General features: G+C 55.6%; 2 protein-coding genes across 3 annotated transcripts; one reads left to right on the forward strand and one right to left on the reverse strand.

Moving 5' to 3' along the window:
- Positions 1–4,340: 4,340 nt before the first annotated feature.
- Positions 4,341–14,201, forward strand: ITFG2 (integrin alpha FG-GAP repeat containing 2). 2 transcript variants are annotated; one of them, XM_064478925.1, is made up of 12 exons: positions 4,341–4,571; positions 8,111–8,206; positions 8,775–8,816; positions 8,997–9,168; positions 9,873–10,012; positions 10,460–10,608; positions 10,966–11,069; positions 11,275–11,328; positions 11,436–11,527; positions 12,252–12,369; positions 13,201–13,374; positions 13,460–14,201. In XM_064478925.1, exons 1-12 carry the CDS (start codon positions 4,476–4,478, stop codon positions 13,561–13,563), a joined length of 1,341 nt encoding a protein of 446 aa, XP_064334995.1. In that variant the 5' UTR covers positions 4,341–4,475; the 3' UTR covers positions 13,564–14,201. The 2 variants fall into 2 exon arrangements, with proteins under 2 accessions (XP_064334995.1, XP_064334994.1); XM_064478924.1 differs by lacking the exon at positions 4,341–4,571 and adding an exon at positions 4,629–7,662.
- On the reverse strand, positions 14,170–22,562 carry NRIP2 (nuclear receptor interacting protein 2). Its single transcript, XM_064478927.1, has 6 exons — positions 22,110–22,562; positions 18,868–19,020; positions 17,739–17,821; positions 17,302–17,423; positions 17,011–17,063; positions 14,170–16,713 (listed from the first exon to the last, which is right to left on the reverse strand). The coding sequence occupies exons 1-6, from the start codon at positions 22,326–22,328 to the stop codon at positions 16,621–16,623; spliced, it is 723 nt and encodes a 240-aa protein (XP_064334997.1). The 5' UTR covers positions 22,329–22,562; the 3' UTR covers positions 14,170–16,620.
- Between the last annotated feature and the right edge of the window lie 471 nt (positions 22,563–23,033).

Raw genomic sequence — 23,033 nt, forward strand, 5'->3', positions numbered from 1 at the left:
AAACCAAGGGTCAGAGTTTCCATAGAAGGTCGGCCTGCAGTGTGAGAACAAATCCAGGCTCTGCCATGAGGCTTCATGTGGTCCTGGGCAAGCTGGGCCTCCTCCCTCATCTGCAAAAACGGAAAAAAGCACTCCTGGTCCCTCCCAGCTCAGTGTGCTGTAGGATGCCAGGAGTTTAAAACAACTTCCGTAGAACCCTGGAACTGGGCAAGCACTGGTTTATGTAACACTAAAACTGTCTTCTGAGGATGTTTTAGTAAAGTGGGCAGAAGTCTTTAATGTTAAAAATAAACCCACTGTCTACTCCACTCTGGGAAGTCTGTCTGGTGTTGGCTGCACCATCCTCACCAGTGCTCACGTCCTTCCACGTGGAGAGAACAGGCTGAGGACTAGAAGCTGGTACTGCACGTGTGCAAGTGGGCTCCGGAAGATTTTCAATGGGGGTTTATCTTGTCCTCGTGCTGGTCCAAACATCAAGTTCTATAAATGTCATCGCAGTTTTTCCAGTCTCCATTCTAGCAGCGCCTTCCCCACATCTCCGTGTGCCTCCAGCCTGCCCTCCCCTCCTAGGAAAGGCTCTTCTCTTGCATTCCGGCCACTTTGTGCTGCATCCTAATCGAATCCCTCCAGCTGCTTAAAAACCCGTGGATGACTCCCAACCTACTTAGGCTGAGCCATCACGGCCCACACGACCCTGCGAGGCGTGGCCCGGCCTGCCTGACCAGCACTGCCGTGCTTGGCTCCAGTCCACCAGCCACGCCACTGAGAGGAAAGGTCAATCGCGCATCCGCTTTCAACTGGACAAATAACACGTGAAAGACAGGACGTAACCAGTAGTACCTTTTTAGGAAACTATTACTTGAAAATTGAGAATTCAACAGTGGAACCTTTGATGCCTTATTCCTTCTGTCTCAATACCAACCTCCCCTTTCCTAAGGCAGTACTCCACAAAGCCTGGTAACCCTGGGGCTGGGATGACAGCGAGCTAAGGGCAGTGCTGAAAAGAGCCGGTGTAAGAGCGAGGAGGCGTCTAAGAGGAAAGCTTGTCCTCTTACTGGAGAGAAATTGCTCCTGCTGACTTCATGGCTGACTTCCCCAGCTGCTTGCCAACCTCCCGTAACCTGGATGCACCAACTATTCTTAACTATAAAACCTAAGAATCATAATAAAACCTTATTTAGCCTGTGATGAACAGCACTAAATATACCACTTTGGGAGGAAAAGTAAGAATGTGAAAGATTCACAAAATAGTTCTGAGGAGGAATGATCAGGAAAAAGCCATGCCTTCATGAACTTGGAGCGTTCTGGACTAGAAGAGGGGACCAGCCCTCCCCACCCCCAGCCCAAGACAGGCATGACCCCGGGATCCCCAGTCTCTGGCTCCACGGCGGGGAGTGCTTCCACCTAAAATGGTTCAGTCTGTATTTTTTTTTTACTGAAGTGAAATTCACATAATTTTAACCACTTAAAGTGAACTATTCAGTAGCATTCAGTCCAATAATGCAACCACCACCTCTATTTAGTTCTAGAACATTTTCATCATCCTTTGTATTTTAAGCCCGTTTCCTCATGTTTGGACTCTAGTGACAAGAACTACTCTTCATCCTTCAGTTAGTGGCCAGTGGAGTCTTGAATGGACCGCAACCCTGACAGGTTCTGGGATCAGAGCTTCCCAGAGTTGGTGGTCCTTCCTTGGAGGGACAAGCCTGTAAAGAAGGGTGGGACTTAAACTACAGTAAAGCTCTGAAAACCAGCATCTCACTCAGGGCAGGGCGGCCTGATTTCTAGGCCAAGCAAGTGTGAGGAACAGGTTTCTGTTCTTCATGGCTTCTAGAACTGTTAGTATGTTCAGGTGCAGCGTGAATTAGGGATGGAGAAGTGGAAGTCTCAAGCTGAGCCCCCTGGAAGCTCTGGGCCTCACATGTAGAAAGAGCTTTAAAGGTTCTGTCTCTTACCTGGGCATCCTTGTCCAACACCCTGGACAGGACCACTGTCTACTCTTGCAGAAAGAAGTGGACAAAGGATCTCCCTAGAAATGCTTCCCACTTAACACACCTCCCCTCCCCCTCCCCGAGCAGGTTTCTACTGAAGCTTCTGTTCGTCTGATTGGTGAGGAATATACCACACACACTATGTCCATGTCCTCTAACCAGGAAGACGGCCTGGTTAGGCAGCGCTGGGGAGTAGGCCAAAAGCCAAGTGCTTGGCTTAAAACACGACAAGCTCTAGGTGGTGCCACTGGAGACCCACCACCCATCCCACTGAAAAAGGCCAAGAACAGGGGTCCCCTTGGAGAATGGCCCCCCGGGGCCTGGGCCTGTGCTCCACTCCGTGACTCTAACACTCAGTGCAGTTCGAGGAACTGGCACAGTGGGGAGGGGCAAGGTAGCGGGAGACTCATGCACGCCTTATTTCTTGGAGACCTACCTTTCCTCCGTTTCTAACTTAACCTGGCTTTCTTGACAAAAGCCAAAAGGCATGGTACCCAAGTTGCAATCATGACATGACCTCATGACAAACACAGAGCAAATAAAAACAGGCACCCCAGCCCAGAAAGGTCAAGAACAAGAAACCCAAGTGATGAGGAAGATAAAACTAAGGCACTGTGGGTGCTGGGTCAGGGTAGGATGTCGGAGAACTGGGTCAGGCCAGGGTGCTTGGTGACAGAAGTAAGGTGACTCTCATTTATTTTGTCTTGGGTTATTTATTAACTTGTTTATCTTACTATTTCAATCAAAATCTGGAAAAAGAGACAACAATAGAGTGATAATACAGTGAAAAGAAACAAAATTCAACATTACTTAGGTTTACATTTAGTGGTGAGCATTTTAAAACTGGTTGTCTTCCTACCCCTTAAACCTAGCGTGAAGCTTTGGATTGAGGCAGGAGAGAACAGGCTGAGTGGGGTGAGGCAGCAGGCGGCCCCACTGCATGGCGAGATGGATGAACCAGGCACACCTGTGTGCCCCAGCGCCTCTGCAGGGGCCTGGCCAACCCCAAAATACGCCACAAGAAACAAGCCTGAGTGTGTCTGTGGCCCCCAGTATTTGTCTAGATGGCCTCCTCTTTTCTGTTCTGACCTGCTGTTCCCCGTTCTCATCTTATGGGGCCATCAGATCCACAGGACCTCGAGGACGTAAGGTGCCATCCCCTCCCTGGCCCCCAGAAAAAAAGGTCCTGCCCTCCAGGGCCTTCTCCCACTGCATCCTGATGTAGAAAGCAGGCTATCCCTGACCCAGCATCACCAGGTGAGATAGATACCCTTATTTTTTACTGTCGTGACGTCTAAAAGACCAATGCGCAAATCAGTCTGGGCCTGCACACCTAAACCTAAAAACGTACTGAACACCTGTAGAATCTCACAAAACAATACTTCTGATGCCTTGACTGATGAGGCCCAGAGAAAGGCTGGACCGGATGCAACATGGAAAGTTTCCCTCTAAGGCCAGCCATGATGGTGATGCCCCATTAATCTGCAGAGTGAGGCCACTGAGGGAGGGAGGCAAGAGCTTGGTGCTGGGTGGGCAAGAGGCAGAGAGGACCCAGAATCCCAGTGACCCCGATTTCTAACCTGAGGACTTTCCTAGGAACTATGGCAGCCAGTGATGGGAAGGACGTTGGGGTTTGGCTCAAACAATCCTGGTCTGAGTCCTATCTCCATCACTTTCTGCCTTATTGCTTTATCTTGCTGAACCTGTTTTCCTCGTTAAAAAAAAAATGGAGTAAGAAGACAAGCCCAAAAGATTGTTGTGCTAATTATGTGAAATAATATGTGTGAATGTGCTTTACAGAAGGTAATTTTCAAACCTTTACCCACGGAACACACCCACCTTGGGTGGAAAAATGTTTTTTACATGATTAGCCAGTGTGTACTCATGTAAATGTATACAATTGGAACGAAGTTCCCACAAAATTAATACTCACCTTACTATTCGACATTATTTGGCATTTTTCCATTCTATTTCGTTTTTTTAAATGATGCTCCGATTCACTGAGTTCACGACTCGTAATGAGGAGCTACATAGGTTTTTTTCAAAAACAGTGCTGGAAACCACGCAGTCCTCGGTCATTACGATTATTATGATTCTCAGAGATGGTCTGAAGGCTGGGCATCTTCACCGCCGGGGCAACAGAGGAAGAGATCAAGGTCATTAGGTCAAGCCCTCGAGAGTCCTGTTGCCAAGGAAACGGCTCGGCCGGGCCAGCGTTGGCTGACCAGTGCGCGCCCGGCCCGCGGAGAAGAGGAGTGGCCCGTGGCCCTGTCACTCACACCAGGACGGGCCCCCCCCCGGCCCACGCCCAGCGCGCCCGGAAGGCCCGCCTCCTCCCTGAGGGGCCGCGACGGAGGCCACGATTGGAGGCCCAGTCGGTGACGTAACTCTCCGTTCGGGGTGGCCTTCCGCTCGGGCGGCTGTCTGGAGGAGCTAGGGGAACACTTAGCGGGGCTCCAGAGCCCCTGGGCCCTTGGAAGTGAGATGAGGTCTGTTAGCTACGTGCAGCGCGTGGCCCTGGAGTTCAGCGGGAGCCTCTTCCCGCACGCCATCTGCCTCGGAGACGTCGATAACGACACGGTCAGTGCATGCGCACAGGAGAGACGCGGCGGGGCGGGGCCGGGCGGGGCGGAGGGGGCGGTGTGCTGCGTGCTGCGTACGGCGTAGGAGGGAGCGGCGTGCGTCGTACGGCGTGCGTCCTGCGTTGTGCGCGGTGCGCGTGCGCGCGAGGACTGCGTGGTGGGTGGGAGGGCTGTTCGGGCAGCTTCCGTGGTCTGGTACACCACCTGGTTCGGTCGCTTGTTCTCCGTAGGAGCCAGTAGACTCTGGTGGCCGGGTTCCCGGCTCCCCGCTCCTGTCGCTGTGCGTCCTTCGGGGCCCCTGTCCGGTTCAGAGTCTCAGAATGGGCTCCCAGCGCGCGCGCGGCGCCTTCGGGAGCGTCTGCCGTAATGCCGGGTCCACCGGGCGGCCCTCGGCGCCTGGCCGGGGCGTCTCAGCCCGGCGGGCCCACCACCAAAGCACTTCACCTCGGTTGTTACCAAAGCACTGTCCATCTAGCTTTCCTCCTCTCGCAGTCCTTCCTTTAAAATCTCGTCGTCTACGTGAGTTAATGCGGGGAAAGCAGGTAGAACCGTGTCTGGGACGCGGCTGACGGTCAGCAAGGGTTGGCGCCGTCGTCAGTGTTTGGTCCTGAACTGCCCGTGATGGGCCAGGGGCTCTGCTACCTTGTGGCAAATCCGGGATGAGCAAGACAGTTCCCGCCTTCAGGTAGCTCATCAGCAGGTGGGGTGATAGTGACAAGAATAAGGAAATGCAATGAGGTGCACTGATTAGAATGTGTAGAGTCCTGGGGTGGAGCCCCAAAGGGGCTGAGGGCGTCTGATGGTGTGAGACTTTTTTCCCATTGTCTCTATTTCATATTTTTAATGCAAAGCTCACTGTTGCCCTCCTCTCCTGCCCTCTGCCCCGCGTCTCTACCCTGCTTCCCTGCTTCTCATTCTCACTGTTCTGTGCTCTTTACCCTGGAAAATAAACAAGGGCTAAACCGCCCCCACCCCCATCTCCCCACAGCCTTTTTTGTGCTGTGGTGAAGAAGGTATTTTATGAGGCCTCTTTCAGCTCTTCCTTTAGGGAGGAAAAAGTTATTCTCATAAATTTGTATTATGTTTTCTGAGTTTTCACTTTTTTTTGTATGCTACACAGTAGAATTTTATGAGAAAAGTCAAAGGAGGCATTTTAACATAGTAAATTAACAGGGTGACTTTATGCATTGTCTTCCATTTTATCCAGTTGTCTTCTTTGTTTAATGCCTTTTTTCATAGCTTCATAGTATCAGTTTTTTGGAAATTGTACTTATATAAGTGAATTGCACACTTAGTTCTGCAATATTAGGTATATTATACTACTTTTTTTTTTTAACCTTAGTTGTAAGCTCCACTCTTGTGAGCTTTGTGATGGTAGGAATTTTTTATCTGCTTTTTCCACTGCTGAATTCCCACCCCTTAAGAATAGTGCCTGTCATGTAGTGGGCACTCAGTGTTGAATAAATGAGGATTGTTATGAAAGGCAAATGTTGTTATGTATCTCAAAACAATTTGAAGGGCTTTGCCTGTTATTAATAAATATGATTGAAAAAGGGCAAGTAGGTGAGGTAGTTGGCTGGTGAGCATCAGGTGTGGTACACTCGGCCTGCGTGAGTGTGGGTAGAACTTTGTTACTGGCTCCTCTGGGCCAGCATTTGGAAATTTGGGGCAGGAAAAGGACTTCTTTCATCCTAATAAACCATTAGCCTAAAAGTATTTGCAAGTAATTTATTTCCTGCTAAGACAGAGGGAGGGAGTACACACTCTCCAGGACCCCACTGAAGCCTGGCTACACCTGGCGAGAGACAGTCTCTCGAAGGCTGAAGCAGATCACAGGAAGGCCTCACTTCCTCTCCCTGTTGGCATTTCCGGCTGATGGTGTCCTCTCCAGCTGGGGTTCTTGGTGTCACTGAGTAACCTCCAGAGGCCAGAGCCAGGATGGACCCCAGAGGAGCAGAATGGCTGGGGCGCAGGTGGGCCACCCTGGAAATGGCCTCGTCCAGGACACCTGCCAATGTCTCACCGTCTGCCCGGCTGAGTCCCATCTCCTTGCTCACTGCACTTACTAGACAGTTTTGTGATTTTTAACCCTGTGTCTGTGCCCTTGTTGAACTGCGAGGTGCTTCTCAACACAGCTGTTAAAACTGTGAGCCAGTGGCATTTATCTTTGTACCCCTGATTGTCCAGCTTTACCTGAAAACCCCAGAGCCAACTGGGTATTCTCTTTCATTCTGATTTCGTTGTTTATTTAAAAAAAATCTTTTTTGTCATTTGCCTATCAACTAAATATTTATGAAGGGTCTACTATGGACTATGGCTTTTGTGGAATCAATGTATTAACCGATCGTAGGAAAGACGCTGAGATCCTGAGCCTTGGAGGCATTTAACTGGAAGCCAGAAACCGCCTGGCATTAGTGCTGACTGTATGCCAGTCACCATCCTAGGTGCTTTCCTCTGTCGGCTTGGTTCTCACAACATCCTTATGAGGTGGACAGTCTTATGATCCTTGTTTTATAGATGAAAAAATCTTGGCAAAGAGGGCTGGGTTCACATTCAGGTGGCTGCACTCTGAGCCCTGCACAAGTCCTCTGGGGCGGCTGTAACGGAAACATCCGGTGTAGAGGGTTGGATGTCGATAAACTTGTTCTATGCTTCTGTGTTGTACTATTCCCAGCAGAAACTCCTGTAACTAATGAAAATACGATAAATCTGAGATTCAGCTCAAGTAAATCATTATTTATAAACCCCAGTTTATTTCTTGCTTTTCCTTACTGTCCATGCATTACGACTTTGTTGCCTTCAGAATTAAACTGCTTGAGAGTCTAATACTCACTGTTTTGAGGACAGTCCCCCCTAAGCGGGAATCATGAAACTGTTTGTGGAAGTAGGGTTTGGAGCCAGCTGGTTATCATCGTTGTCTCCTGGGAACGGTGACCAGCCTTTGGGGAACCCCTGGGAAATGGAGAGACCAGATGTAAATGGTGAAGAGTCTCCAGACCCTCCTGAGAGCTTGGCCACCGCGTGGGGGCACCAGAGCCCCAGAGCTTGGATGCTTCCCCGCTGCTCACTCAGCACACCAGCATCAAAAGGTCTTGCGGGAGGAGGGAGAGCCCCAGAGCTGACGCTGTCTTTATTTGGTCCCTGATTAAATGTGAGCTCTGAAGTTAAATTCTCCGCAAGTTACACAATTAGCTTGTTTTCAAAATGTGTCCCATGTGTCAGGACAAATTAGAAGAACTGAAGGCAGGCAAATGGGGCCTTGAGCTGTTCAGATGTCAGACTTTTCTGGCATGGATCATAGATTCTGTGTTGCCCCTTCTCTAACCATCCCTGCCCTCAACACACACACGCACGCACGCACGCACACGAAATGGAAACAAACTCTGGGAAACTGGCAATGTTGGCCTCAAAATACTTTAACAAAGTCAATGAAGATCCAAGTTGAGGTCTTGTGGTTTCCCTAGGGTGGGCCTAGGAGAGAGTCTTGAGTGGCTCAGCAGGGCCTCGCGTAACACTCTCTCTTCTCTCCATCTGAAGTTAAATGAACTGGTGGTGGGAGACACCAGCGGAAAGCTGTCTGTGTATAAGAGTGATGACAGCCGGCCGTGGCTCACCTGTTCCTGCCAGGGAATGGTCAGTATTCAACCCCCGGGTCTCCAGGGGGCAAAGGGCTCCCTCCTGTCCAGGGACTGTCAAGGCTGAGTCCCACGTGCGAGCTCCCCATTGTGTCCTATGTCACCAGCTACTCAGCCAGCTGCTGGGTCAGGGTTCATTTGAGTCGGAGGGAAGCCCCCAGGCAGTGCCCTCCCAGCTGCCACACACACAGCCGGGCTAGTTTTCGTTTTACGTGATGCAGTGACTCCCTTAGTTCTTTCCGGATCTGCCTCGGTTGTCTGATCGTGTAGTAGAACACAGGGTTAGTCGTTTGCACATGTCTGGAAGCATGATAGCCTGGCTGTGTTGTTGTGGGTTTTTGTTTAGGCCCAGGCTGTTTTAACTACCTCAGGTCCTCAGACTGCTGTCTGGTGAACCGAGCCCAGGGCACAGTAACTTGATCAGCACAGACTCTGGATGTGGGCACGTGCACCACTGAGTTCTCAGCAGGTGGTGGTGATGGGGAGCCCGCCCCCCGCTTTGCAGGGATTGGGGCGTCACGGCCTCCCTCAGCGTGTCTCCCTGGCCTCCCTTTCTTCTCTTGCAGCTCACTTGTGTCGGTGTTGGAGATGTATGTAACAAAGGGAAGGTAAGAAGCCCAGGGGCCCCGGGACTCCAGTGTAGCTCCCCGGCCTCCCCTCGACCCATCCCTGCCTCCCAGTGGGGGTCAGCTGCGAGTTGGTCTTCAGCCTTGGCTTCTGTGCTCTGACGACCAGGCTTGTGCCCGGACCTCTCTCCCCAGCCCCTCCTCCCGCTCTGTCTCTCCCAGAACCTGGTGGTGGCCGTCAGTGCCGAGGGCTGGTTTCACTTGTGTGACCTAACACCTGCCAAGGCCCTGGGTGCTTCAGGGCACCACGAGACCCTCGTGGGGGAGGAGCCCCGCCCCGTCTTCAAGCAGCACATCCCTGCCAACACCAAGGTCATGCTGATCAGCGACATCGGTGGGCATGGCTGTCTCTGCAGGCGGCCGGGGGGGAGGACCTCGGGGACTCAGGGGGCTCACCTGTGCTCATTTGTGCAGTTGTCATGCCTTTTAAAGCCGAGTTACTGAGCTCCTGTTATAAACCAGGCGTCATTCTAGGCGCTGATTGTAACAGTGAATGAAACAGACAAAAATGACTGCTCTCTTGGACCATTACTGGGAAAGGACAGAAGATAAGCAATAGAAATGTTTTTTAAGAAAGTTAAATAGCATACTTGTAGGTGGAAAGCACCACAGAGGAAATAATCACAGGAGGGGCTAGAGGGTGTTGAGGTGGAGGCAGAGGGAGTCGTCGGGGGAGTCTCTGCCAAGAAGGTTACATTTGATCAACACCTGAAGGTTGCGGGGGAATGAGCCATTCAGATATGGGGCTGGTGCTTTGGCCAGAAGCCGTCTCGAAGGCAGTGGCAGCTGTGTGGGGTTCCTTGGGACACTTGATGGGCCCTGCGAGGCAGCTGGGTGGCTCCAGACATGCAGCAGGGCAGGGGTCGGGCACCAGACCCGGGGTGTGTGAGATGGTGGGCACAGCAGGTTGGGCCCGAAGTCACATCTGATGGAGATGCTGATGGTGGTGGTACTGGAGGGGAAGGGTGCACACCTGTAAGATTCAAGCTGATGAATGCAGACTGGGCTCCAAACTTGTCTTATTTTCTGGATCCACAGACGGCGATGGCCGCTGCGAGCTGGTGGTGGGTTACACAGACCGCGTGGTGAGGGCTTTCCGCTGGGAAGACCTGGGTGACAGCACTGAGCATCTGACCGGGCAGCTGGTGTCACTCAAGAAATGGATGCTGGAGGGTCAGGTGAGAGGCTGAGTGTCAGACCACGGCCCAGGGGGCAGGGAAGCCCTCCTTCCTGGAGGGGCTCGTGGGAGAACAGTGGGGCCACGGTGCAGGGTGGGAAGAGGGAAAATGACCTTGTTGAGGGAGATCTGAAGAAGATCACTTAGAATCAGAGTCTTAGGGGAAATTGCTTGTAACAGGCAGGTGGGAAGGGCCTCTATGCTGAGCATCAGGGACGCGAGGATGGGTGTGATGGGGCCCATGAGGATCCGCACAGTGGATCATCAGGCAGGTGGTCCACGTGGAGAGTGTGGCTCGCGGCAGGAGCCCAGGGACTCTAGACTTCCTCCTGCTGGTGCCTCAAAAGCTGGGGACTTGTCCCAGGGCCCTTGGCCCAGCCCTACTCCGACCTCTGCAGGCCCCCACTTCTCTCTCCAGCCCCCTGTAAGCCCCTGTTCTCTGATGCAGGTGGACAGTCTCTCAGTGACTCCAGGGCCCCTGGGCGCTCCCGAACTGATGGTGTCTCAGCCAGGCTGTGCTTATGCAATTCTGCTGTGCACCTGGAACAGGGATGCTGGGCCTGCCCCCACCTCCGAGGGGCTGGCGGAGGGCACTCGGTAAGGGGTATGGCCTGTGGATGGCGCAGGGTGTTTGGCATGCACGGCCACGGAGGGTCTGCTGTTGTCTGAGCTGGTCCAGGTAGCCCCACTCCCCGCCCCACCCCACCCCACAAGCACCTTTGCCTCCATGTGGGAAGATTACTTGGGGACTCGGAATCCTGACCATGACGTTGTAGCACCTGGAAGAGGTTCCCATATTCCAGTCTGGCCACTCCGTCCCTCTCTTTCTACTTGCCATGTGGGCCAGGCAGGATCAGCCAGAGGTCTCCACGCTGATTCCTGTCTTGGAAGCTCGTACGGGGATGGGGCCTGCAGCTGTCCCGAGGGCCAAGTCTCCCCCACCCCCTCCCACAGGGAGACCCCAGCTCCCCGAGACGTGGTACTGCACCAGACATCCGGCCGCACCCACAACAAGAATGTCTCCACTCACCTCATTGGCAACATCAGGCGAGGCGGAGGTGGGGTGTGGTGGGGTGGGGGCGGGGCATGCAGAGGTGCCTGGGGAGAGGGGTGCAGGGTCTTCCCTTGTTTGTGGTCCTGTCCCTCCCTCCTGCCCTTGGCTGCCCTCACCTGTACATTTTGATCTTGCCTTCCCCTCACGTGTCCTTCCTCTGATCCTTCTGTCCCCTCCCCACCCCAACCCCGCCCCAACCTCCCCCACAGGCCACAGCCCTGAGAGCGGTGCCTCTGGCCTCTTTGCCCTCTGCACCCTGGACGGTGAGTCCCCTGGGTCAGCCTCCGGCCCATGGGGGTTAGGGGAGGTTGTGTACCTGGGAGTCTGCGCAGGGCTCATACCCCCAGCCCCGCCCACCTCTCCCCTGTAGGGACGCTGAAGCTCATGGAGGAAGCAGACAGACTGCTGTGGTCGGTGCAGGTGGACCACCAGCTTTTTGCCCTCGAGAAACTGGACGTCACGGTGAGCAGAGGGCCTGGCAGGGAGTGGCAGCCTCCACCCTCATGTGAGACTTCAGCGGGGCCATTCTCACATCCCAGTCAACCCAGCCTTTATCTCAAGTCTCTCTGGACAGGCCTGATCCTCCCTTACTCCAGGGTCTTATTAGCACTGTCCTCTCTTCGCCAGGGAGCCTCATTTCAGCCCCTCTCAGCAGGAGTAATGGTCCACAGAGAAACAAGTTATTACCAGGGTCCAGAAGTGAGTTACCAATGCACCCACAGATGTGTGTTTTATAGTCTTCCTGTGCTCCGTGCACAAGTGTGTCTTTACCAGGGCTCTGGCCCCGGAGTGGGCAGGTGGAGCTGCCTTTATGCTGCAGTCCGCCTGCCTGATGGACTGAAAGGGGTGGAAGGCTCTGAAGTCAGGTGGAGCAGGGCTGCCACCTCCCGGCCGGGTGACCTTCGGAGAGTGAATTTGACTCTGAGCTGTTTCCTCAGTATGAAGTAGGAATCCTGTTGCCTGCTTCTTAGGGTTGTCGTGAGCACCATGTCAGGGGGCTCATCTGACAGTCCTCTCTGTGCCTGGTGCCGTGAGAAGTTTGGGGAGAAACGCGGGGGGTTGCTTTCCCCATGTGTCCCGCTGGGTGGAGTCCACAGCTCCTGTGATTTCATCCAGCCTCGCCACTAGGTCTCTTCCTGAAACGGCTCCTGGCTGCCCCTACATCCTCAAGTCCTGCCTTTTACAGGGCAATGGGCACGAGGAGGTGGTTGCCTGTGCCTGGGACGGACAGACGTACATCATCGATCACAACCGCACCGTCGTCCGCTTCCAAGTGGATGAGAACATCCGCGCCTTCTGTGCAGGTGACCCAGCCCGGCCCTCCCTGGCCACACCCACCCTCTCACTGCCCCGCCCCGCCCTCCCTGACCACACCCGCCCTCTCAGGGCCCCGCCCCGCCTCCCTGACCACACCCACCCCTCTCACTGCCCCGCCCTACCCTCCCTGACCACACCCACTCCTCTCACTGCCCCGCCCCGCCCTCCCTGACCACACCCGCCTTCTCACGGGCCCCGCCCCGCCTCCCTGACCACACCCACCCCTCACTGCCCCTCCCCGCCCTCCCTGACCAAGTCTCCGGAAACACAGTTCTTTAGCTCTTTCCTTAGAGGGTGATGAGCGGGTACCAAATTGTCGTCTTACGGTTTTAAGTCAGAAGAAATAAAAGACAGCCGGCTGTCCATCTCTGAATATTTTGAAGGATTGGCTGCGGTGGGGGTGTCAGAAAACACTCTGTGAGGAGTGTCTTCCTGATTCCAGATGGGGGACCTTGGGAGGCAGCACTAACTCCTGGGGGTGACGTGGGAGTGTTTGTGGTCACTGAAGTGGCAGAATTGAACCTCGCGCTGGCGCACACAGTCCAATGACCCACAAGCAGCTGCCCGCATCACCTGGCCGTCGCTGAGGCGGGAGAGCCTCAGACACCGCCTCCTGTGTGCTTTTGTCTCGGGCTTTGCTACTGTGGTTTTCCCGATCTGCAGCGGGCCAGATACTTGACTGCTTTCCCTGCTTGACTGAGTTCCCCACAGAGAAGGGCTAGGAGGAGGGCCCGTAGTCTCCTACCTGATGTCTGTGGGCGGGTGGGAGCTGCTGATGTGAACGTTTGCCCTGACCTGGGTCTCACTGCCGCCCCCAGGCCTGTACGCCTGCAAGGAGGGCCGCAACAGCCCCTGCCTGGTGTACGTCACCTTCAACCAGAAGATCTACGTGTACTGGGAGGTGCAGCTTGAGCGGATGGAGTCTACCAACCTGCTGAAGCTGCTGGAGGCCCAGCCGGACTTCCGGGGCCTGCTGCGGGATCTGGGCGTAGGTGAGTCCCTGGCCTGGAGGCCGCGGCTGCAGGCCTGCAGCGGCCCTGGTCCCAGGAGACCCACCGGCCTCTTTCTTGCCCTCAGGTCCTGACGACCTCCCGGCCGCCCGTGCCCTACTGCACCAAACCCTCTACCACCCGGACCGGCCACTGCAGTGTGTTCCCACAGGCCTCCAGGATCCCACCTAGCTGGCCCAGCCCTCTTAGCGGAACCAGGGTCCTCCTGAACTTCCGCACCCCCACAAGGTATCTGTGGTGTTTGCACGACAGGGATGTCCGTGACAGGAGGGACAGCGGCAACCCCAGGGTGACTGTGAACTGTGGACCTCGTGGTCTGCTGGGGAAAAGATAAAGTGACCCTCTGCCCATTTCCTCGTGCACTCGCCCATCAGAGCAGGGTCCCCGACCTCACTCCACATTACCTGGCACTGCTCCTCCCCAGAGCTCCCCACTCTTGTTGTGTGGGAGACAGACTTGTTTGTGAGCTGTAACACACTTTGCTGCAACAGAGCCGTGACAGTAAGGGCTCCGCCGCATCCCACGTGCTGGCTCCACGGCACAGCTCCAAGTCACTGACACTAGTGGTTGTCACGGGAGTGGCAGCTACACACTCTCTTCCACTTATTATGGGGTTACATCCTGATAAACCGTCGAGAGTTGAAAATACCATAAACCAAAAGTGCATTTAACGCACCTCCTCTACTGAATGTCACAGCTTAGCCTTGCCTACCATGAACGTGCTCAGAACACATACATCAGCCTATGCTTAGGCAAGATCAGCTCCCACAAAGCCTATTTTGTAATAAAGAGTTGAGTACCTCACGGAATTTATTGAATACTGTACTGACAGTGAAAACAGAGGGTTGTCTGGGTACAGGATGGTTCCGAGTGTGTAGGTGGTTCACCCTCACGGTCAGGGGCTGCCTGGGGGCTGTGCGCTCTGCTGAGCATCACGAGAGGGGACCGGACCTTGTGTCGCTAGCTGGGGAAGATCAAAACCCATAGTGCCCTTTCTACTGCATTGTGCGTATTGCTTTTGTTCCATCATAAAGTAAAAAAAAAAAAAAAAAAACCATAGGTCGGGGAACGTCTGCGTTTGTTTTCTTTCTGAGGGGTCTCTCAGGACAATTTACCATGTCGTCTTACCACATCCCACCGACCCTGAGATGATTTTCCTCTCTTCACCTGGGAAACCAGGTCAGCACTTCCTCTTTTTGCTGTGTTCTTCAAGTACCGTGTAGCTTCCCAGGCCTTGCTCCCATTTCCCCCAAAACTCATCCTTGTCTCTAAGACAGGAGACGTTTACAGCCTGATGCCGGCTTGTAATGCAGGCCACAGTCAGAATCGGGCCGTTCATATCCCTTCTGCTTTTGACCCCTGTGCTCTGAATCAGTGGTTTTCAGACTGTAGGTTGGGATCCTTTGGTGGGTGGCGGTTGGCATTTTTTGGATCAGGGAGGCAGACTGAAGTAAGGTAGAAAACATCAGTATATTGCGCACAGGATGGGGAAGCACTGTTGCGTTCTGCTTGTTGGTGCGCGTGTGTACTGAGTGTGACTTAGAAGATGCTTTCTGCTGAGAGTTGTGTTTAGGGGAGCTTGAGGAGAGGGTAGAACTCGGCGGAGCACGTGCCTAGCATGCATGAGGTCCTGGGTCCAGTCCTCAGCACCTCTATTAAGTAAGTAAACTAATTATCTCCCCCCAAAAATAAATATAGAGGAGTTTGAAGGCATTGCTCTTGATTATACAGACCCCGAGCCAGATGGGTCAGCCCAGGGGAAGGTCCACAGTCACATTTCCTTCTGAAAGGGAGTCAGGACGGACTCCTTGTTCAGTGTCTGAGAAGCAGAGGACAGTGGCTTAGAGAAACAGGTGTTTATTCAAATAGAGAAGCAGAGAAGCGCTGAGCCGAGGCTTCCCTGGGCCTGGGGTCTGCAGCTGCAGAAGCAGCGAGAGGCAGAAGGGAGAGGAGCAGGGTGAGACCCAGGAGAGCAGAGGGCACAGCCCGGCAGGGAGGGGCCACGCGCTCTCACCCCTGTGCCAGTGAGCCCCTCGCCTGCCCGTGGGCACAGGGACTCCACTGAGAAAGGTAAGGCCCGGTGTCTCGGGGCCAACCCTGGCTCTTCTCTGATCTGATCTACTCCAGGTCCGAGGGCCCTGGTTCCCCAGCCAGGTTAGTTCCGCCACTGTCTCCATCTCCCCCTAATCTGTGATTAGAGAGATTCGAACCAGCCAGACGGAAATGCTCGGGGCCTTGGCCCCTTAAGGTCTGGGCTCTTCTCTTCACCTGCAGTAAAGGTCACAGAGCCTCCTTGTGTGTTTACTGGGCTCAAGGTGGGGGTGGAGGGGTGGGGAGAAAGCCACGGATGCCAGAGAAGACCAGCTGAAGCTGAGGAGCCCACAGAGAAGGAAGGGGTGGGTCTAATGAGGTGGAACGTCTAGAAATAAAGAGGAATACAGGTCAGGTTGGGTCTTGGTACTGACGATCCCACCATTCTGTTAGCCCTGGGGGGCGGCTCTTCACATGCACCCCAAAGTGCAGGGGCCCAGCGGCTGAGGAAGCAGGTGGAGGATGAGTATCTGGCGTAACTTAACGGTACATCCAGTGTTTGTGCAGGGTGATCAAATGACAACCGCTCCAGGTGTGCGCGGCCACAGAGAAGGCAGCTGGCGAAAGCCCTCGGCCTTTGGGCCTGAGTCCTCCACCGACTCCCTGCCGTGTGCGCTGACCCTTTCTGTCCCACTTGCCTGCGGGCCACCGTGCACAGATCAGAAAGGGGGCCCCAGCAGGGCCAGGGACCCGGGCAGTGAGGGGCGTCCAGTGGGGACGACCAGCCCCAGAAGGTGGCGTGAGCACGTGGGGTGAAGGCCTCAAGGGTGTTCGGGTGGATGGGGCAGGAGGGGACAGCCACAGGCTGCAGCTGCGGACTCAGGCCACTCCTACCCTGCCCAGTGCCCAGCCCAGAACCAGCTCTGGCTCTGCTCTTCTTGGGAGGGGGTGAGACTGAACGGAAACCCGAACCCTGAGGTCACAGGCTGTCTCTAGAGACACTCCTCCCTGGGGGGTAGGGTGGGCGCTGAGAAGCAGGAGTGTGGCCAGCAGGGCAATGGGACAGCGGGGTCAGGGTGGTGACAAAAGGGACAGACACAGTAGTCCCCAGCTACCTGGCTCTAGCGATGCCCCATCCCCCTGACAGCTCTTCCCCTAAAGCAAGCAGCTTCCCCCTGGGGACCAGCCGGGCAGCGGTCACTGGCCAGGCTCTGGGTGCAGAGGCAGGAAAGGCAGCTCAGAGAAGGGGGCTCTCAGCCGCAGCACTCCGCGTTCCAGGTCGATGCAGCACTGCAGGGGGAGGTGCGCTTACTGGCGGTTAACCGCCTCCCCTTCCCACCCCCTGCTCCCTGTTCCTCCCCGTTTCCTTTCACCTGGACTGCTGTCTGTCTGGGAGGGACCCAGTTCTCCGTATCTGTTACTTGTGGGCAAATAAGGAACCTCCAAGGAAGTGAGAGTGAAATCCCACATCTCCAAGTCTCATCAGAGGCCAACCCGTGCATCCACACCTGTGTCTCCTCTATCTCTTTTTCCCAGCCCTCTGGGTCAGGTCCCCGGTGTGGCTGCCAGTGTAAGCATCCTCCTTACCTTGAGAGCGAGCAGAGTTTGCAGCCCAAGACAGAGTTCAGGACTCTCCACATCTGCAGGAACCATTTGAAAACAAGAAGCTGGAGGGTGCCCCCAGGTCACTGCTGTCCCGTCAGCCCTCGCCCCCTCTCTGCCCACCCCTCCCAGGCCTGAGAATCTTGAGGATGACGAGCACATCTTTGGGGACATTTCGTCTGGTGCTGGCAGGGGTGAGAGGCTCTGCCTTTGTCCCCCCAGGAGAGGAACGTAGGAGAGGTGGGACGCTGGGCTGCCAATGGGGAGAGGACTTACCCACCACCCGAGCGGAGCATGCCACAGTCTCCTGGCCTAGCTGTAGCTCCAGCTGCTCCACCTGGGCTGGGGGCCCAGGGGCCAGGTCCCCACCTGGGGCTTTTAGGGCCCTCTTCCCTAACCTGTGGTCAGGAAGCAAGGCTTGTGGCCACCACAGCCCCCACCCCCCACCCCCACCCCTCCAGCTAATGTCCCTCCCCACCACACTTGGGTTCTTAGCCAACTGCTGGTCCCACATGGGGTCTAAATCCTGTCTTCTCTGCCAGAGCCCCATCAATTCTTTTTTTTTTAAATAACAGCTTTATTGAGACACAGTTCATATACCATGAAAGTCACCCTTTTAAAGTATAAAACAGAGTTAGGAACCATCACTCTAATTTCAGAATATTTTCACCCCAAAAAGAAGCCCCGCATCCATGCTTTTGGGCCTCACTCACCCCAGGCGGCTGAGGCATCCCGCGGAGATCTGATTGTAGTCGGTGCCAGTGTCCACGGCCACCCTAAGCACCTGGTCCTGGCACTGAGAAAGGGGAGGGGGCACTCGGTGAGTCCCCGGGAGAATGGGCTGGGCGCTGGCTCTGTCACCCTTCCCAGCCCCTGATGAGTCCCTTTCAGAAGTGAGTGAAGAGAAGCAACTGACTCTTTAAAAGTGACGCTTACGGGACTCACGGTTGAGGCAGAGCTCGGTCAGATACCGAATCAGGAAAGGAAGTGGAGCCACACGAGGCGAGTGCCTGCATCTGGGAAGGGTTCGACTGGAAGTGGAGGGGTGCTTGGGAGGCCCAGGGCCTCCAGTTAAAGGGAACCGGATTGGGAATGAAGGAGGATGGGAAGGCGTGGTCCCCACTAGAACGTTAGATGCTGGTAGCAGAGGCTCACCCCTGCAGGCAAAGGAAGGCCAGTTGCTTCCTTTTAGATAAATACAGACGTTTTAGTTTGCACTTGGGTACCACAAACCATGTCATTTTCTCATTGCACTCGTTCGCTGAGCACCCGCTGTGCGGGGACCTGTTGTGGAAGGCTGCTCTCTAGGAGGGTGGGGGTGTGGTCACTGGTGCACGGGAGGGAGTTGTAAGGTCTGTGGGTTGTGAGTAAAGAGCCTGAGATGTTGAGAGGGAGGAAAGGCTCTTCCGCTAGGGAAGTCAGGAGAGCTTTCAAGGAGGAGGGGACATCTGAGGCTTGAAGGATCACGGAACGTGGACACAGGATGAAGGTCAGCAGGTGGAGGGGGCGCTGAGCAAAGACGGGCAGCGGGAGCCGGCTCGTGTCAGGAGGGGCTCTGTGTTGCCTGGGGGGTTGGACAGCTCCCGAGAGCACATGTACTTTCCTGGGAGGGGCTGCCTTACCCACCTGTGCATGCCCTTGTGTGTGGCACACACTCAACCTTTAAAGATTCTACTTGGATCAAGAGAAGGGAGTCGTGCAAAGGGAAGGCCCGTGAGGTAAGGAGTGAAAAGATTCTAGACCCAGGCTGGGGGTGGTGGTGCCTTAGCTCCCCGCTCTTCCCCCACTACCAGGCGGGAAGGAGAGTGGGTGAGGGGAGCCGGTCCCAGGAGGCTGTCTCACCTTGCAGTTGACCAGAAGAGCTGGCCTCTCTGTCTTGCTGGTCCTCCTCCTGCCCTCCTGGCCGTGAATCAGGGCCTGCACCAGGGGAGACTCCCCCTGAGCATGACTCTGGGTCCCCTCCACCAGGCGTCTCTGGATCACACTGTGTGGCTGCTGGCTCCATCAGAAAGCAATGAAGATGCTAAGCGCAGGTGTGCAGGCTGCTCATTCCGCCCCCCTCCCCCGACCCCGCACAAATCCCAGGCTCTTCTCCCCAGCCCTGCCCAGTCTGGAGTTTCTTGGGAGCGAGATTCCCCGAGGATCCCAGCAGTCAGACCGTTACAGCCGAGTGAACCCCAGTATCAAATCGTGCTGTTTTTCCGGGACCCCAATAGATAGCTCAGCAATGGAGAAATGGTCTGTCTAGGTTAGACTGACCTATTGGCTGGCGGGACATTTCAGGCACTAGTATTATGAGGGGAGGTGTGAGGAATTCTGTCTCGGGTCTACAACACATATTTCTGGGGACACACTTTCTTTTTTTCTTCTTCGGACCCCACCCTTCTGTGGGGTGCAGATCCCAGGGTTAATGATGTGATGAAAAGAAGTCAAAGTAACAGGAACAAACAATAAAGGAAAAAAGTCCAAGTTTCCTAAACTAAGAAGTCGGGAGTCACCCGCAGTTTCCTCCCCCCGCAGACCCCCCAGCCCTGTCCAGCCACTTCCTGAATTCCACCAGTTTCACCTCCTGTGGTAATAGTCCTCCCGCCCCTTTCTGTCACTGCTCTGTTCTCACGTCAGCACAGCTCTCCTGGGTCCCCAGACACCTCCTAAGTACATAAGAACCCGCCTCTCAAATCCACCTGCTCAAAGCAAGTGAGTCCCTAAAATTCTTTGGACTCTAAGTGCAGCGCTCAAATCAGCACCTTCAGTGTCACTTGAAGGCCTGTTAGCAGTGCAATTCGTGACCTACTGAACCAGAAGCTTGCTTAGCAAGAGGCCCCGATGGCCCGGGTGCACGCTGAAGTTTGAGGAGCACAAAGAAACACTCCGAACTACGGCGGTCTCTCCCCTGCTTAAAATGCATCAGAGCCCCACCTCCCCACCTTGCTTACCTGGTGGTGACAGCCCAGGTGACCTGACCACTGCACATCTGCCCCAGCGCCCCTGCTCGCTCTGCCCGGCCCAGGCTGCCCTTCGCCTCCACGCCTCTGCCCCTGCTCACCCCTCCTCCTGAAGCCTCTTCTCACCTTTCTCCAGGCCTGACTGGGTGACTGGCTCAACACACTTGTTCAGGGTCTGCTCTTTATTTGGAGAGAGGTTTTTCTTTTAAGTCTGACAGTCCAGGTTCATGCTGGGAGTGCCTCATCCAGGAAGCCCGCTCTGACCTCTTTGCCCTCTTCCCTCCACACACCAGCAGGGCAGCATCCCATTCATCTCTTGGCCGCCTTTGCCCTGCTTCCCACAGATATAATCTGCCCTTGAGGTCAGGTCTGCACCTCATCCCTCTTTCTATCCCAGGGCTCGGCTCGGCTTTATAGTAGGCACTCAATACATGCTTACTGAACAGTGACTGTTTCCCCCTGGCCTCCACGCATGCTTCCCCACCTGCCCTCTCTCCTTGGGAGCCTGGGATTGTTTTTCTACCCTTGGCTTAATGAGGCCCTTGAGGCTGCCAGCAGGGGATCCAGCTCTGGGAAAAGGGCAGTGAGCTCTGTGGTTCCCAGCTCTCCTCCCACCTTTCCCACGAAGGATGCAGGCTCAGACCCAGCCCCCCCCCGACCCCCCCCCAACACACACACTCTGCAGTTTGCCCCAGAGCTGTCCCAGGGACAGGGACTTGGCTCCTCCCAACTGCTGTGTCCTCACTCCCTAAGCCACATAAGGTGACTACCGGAGTTGGGAGAGCTCAGGGGATGGCAGTGTTGATAGAGCATCTTCCCCAGGGCCACACAGACATAGGATGGGCCCAGGAGGGTGGAGGCTGTAATTTCCTAGCCACTGAAAGCCAAGGAACCTGCTTCCCAGATCCGTCATTTTCTCAGCTGTGCTGGCTGTTTGCAAGGAGGTTCTCTGAATTGAGATCTCATTCTGGTCACTTTTCCCCTTGGTGGGGGGCTGCTGGGTGTGTGTGTGGGGGGTGGTTCCTGGGACGAATAAGGAAAGGCAGGGCTGGTTCAGGAAGGCAGTGAGGGGCTGCATCTGGCTCCAGGTTTCCAGGGAGAGGGCCTGCAGGAGTGGCCGAGGCTCCCGGAAATGGTTCATGCCTCTTAGGTTTCAGGAGTCCCTCCTCTCAGACCCCTGACCAGGAGATGAAGGAGGGAGTTGGGTGCTCCCAAACCTTCCTGCCAAAGCCTGGCTCCTTGCCTGAGCCAGAGGCCAGAGCCATTCCACCTTCTCGGGACCCTGAGGAGCTTACTTTCTCAGGCCAAATGGAATAGAAGCTGGAGGAGTAACTGTCTTTAGACGGTGCTTCCTGTTAGCCAGGCACCGTTCTGAGTCCTTTCCAGGAATCAGCTCCTGCACCCCACAGCAGCCCTACGAGGCAGATGCTGTTCATTTTATCCTCATGTAACAGATGAAGAAACCGAGGCTCAGAGACAGAGTTGCATTGTTTCCCACGTTGCTAAAGGCCAGAGCCAGGGTCTGAGCCCAAGCACCCTGGCTCCGAAGCAGCCACCTCTCAGCCCCTCCCTCTCTGCATGGGGAATGAGTAAACGCAGCTGCCCCCAACCCACCCACCCCTCAGCGGCTGTGGCTGCTGCAGGGGGATGAGGGAAAGGAGCTGGAAGGGCCCCTGCCCCCGGGAGGGAAGGCGCTCCGGGGCCCTCAGGAGGCCCAGCGCCCCAGGCGGGAGCCAGGTGAGACCCTGGGTTCTGGCAAGGACGAGGGGGAAAGCAATCAACACCCAGACCTTGTGTTTGGGGACCTGTGGTTTGGGGCAGAGGGAAGCCACAACCCTAAACTGGCCAGTCCTCCAGGCTGCTCTGCTCCAGGAGGCTCCCAGTCCCCGGAAGCCTCGGCTCTAACCAGCACAGACAAGCCTTGGGCTCTCTGGGGGAGCTGAGCAATGAGAAAGGGTCCGCCAGAGCCACCAAGCCGAGGGAGCAGCCCCTGTGAGGAGCTTGGCCATGGCCAAGGTGAGCCCTCCAGGCGGGACTGGGCAGGGAGGTGGGTGTGCAGGCTTGGGGTCTGCACCTTCCTGGGGGAGGAGGTGGGGGGACCCGAGCTTCCCAGGGGTTGGGGGGAGAGGGCTGCCTCACCCAGTCCTTGGAGGTGCCGAGCCTCTTGAGGCTGTCCAGGGGGAGCAGGTCGGCCGAGTCCTTGTGCAGGAACTGGGTGGCCTGTCTGAGCCGGCGCTGCTGGCTCAGCTGGGCTCGGCCCCGCAGCTCTGCCTCCCGTCCCCCGCTCCCGGAGTCTCCCTCCTCCCTCGGGGCCTCCGGCCTGGTGCTCATGGCCCCTGCGGTGGTCCTCCCCTCCATCCTCTCTGCCTCCCTTCCCCAGCTGCAGCTCTCAACCAGGGGGTCTCAGGCGGCGGTGGGAAGAGAAGAGGAAATAAATAAGTAAGATGCAGGAGCAGCCGCGTCAGACACCAGTTTCCAGAGATCGCAGCAGAGGGAGCAGGGCTCCGGCTGGAAAAACCCAGCGCTGGAGGAGAGGGAGGGCCGGCGGGCTCTGTGGCGTCTCCTGACGGGGTCCTGGCAGGAGTGGGCGGTGGCAGCGCTGTGTGTGTGTGTGTGTGTGTGTGTGTGTGTGTGTGTGTGTGTGTGTGTGTGTGTGTGTGTGTGTGTGTGTGTGTGTGTGTGTGTGTGTGTGTGTGTGTGTAGTGTGTGTATGCGGGGGTGTGCCGGCAGCTGTAAACTGTCAGGATGTCCGTGCCAGGTTGTCTGAAAGGAGGTGTGTGTCAGTGCGCGGGGGCGGCAGCCTGCGTGCCTGGGGCATGTGTGGGATGCAGGAGTGTGTGTGTGTGTGTGTGTGCGCGTGTGTGCGTGCGCACACCCTCCCAGTCTCCCGGGTTGCCCCACTGTGTCCACCTGGGGTGCTCTTCAGCCCCAGGCTTGGGGTACAGGCCAATACTAGGTTCAAAACAGAGAAGGGCAGCCTCACATCTTCTCCCTCAACAGGAGGGCCTCCCCCTTTCTGGGCCTCAGCCTTTCAGTGTCCTTAGCTCATTTATTCTGGGTTCT

This window comes from Camelus dromedarius, chromosome 25 (genome assembly GCF_036321535.1).
Source record: "Camelus dromedarius isolate mCamDro1 chromosome 25, mCamDro1.pat, whole genome shotgun sequence".
NCBI lineage: Eukaryota > Metazoa > Chordata > Mammalia > Artiodactyla > Camelidae > Camelus > Camelus dromedarius.

Bases quoted from the DNA above. Each gene is read 5' to 3' on its own strand.
- ITFG2 (XM_064478924.1), top strand. From the start codon at position 7,552: ATGGTGAAGAGTCTCCAGACCCTCCTGAGAGCTTGGCCACCGCGTGGG. The intron at 11,070-11,274 runs GTGGGGTGTGGT...CCTCCCCCACAG, and splicing joins CAACATCAGGCGAGGCGGAG to GCCACAGCCCTGAGAGCGGT. The intron at 12,370-13,200 runs GTGACCCAGCCC...TGCCGCCCCCAG, and splicing joins CATCCGCGCCTTCTGTGCAG to GCCTGTACGCCTGCAAGGAG.
- NRIP2 (XM_064478927.1), bottom strand. From the start codon at position 22,328: ATGGAGGGGAGGACCACCGCAGGGGCCATGAGCACCAGGCCGGAGGCC. The intron at 19,021-22,109 runs GTGAGGCAGCCC...TGATGGAGCCAG, and splicing joins TCGGCACCTCCAAGGACTGG to CAGCCACACAGTGTGATCCA. The intron at 16,714-17,010 runs GTAAGGAGGATG...CTCCCCCTGCAG, and splicing joins AAACTCTGCTCGCTCTCAAG to TGCTGCATCGACCTGGAACG.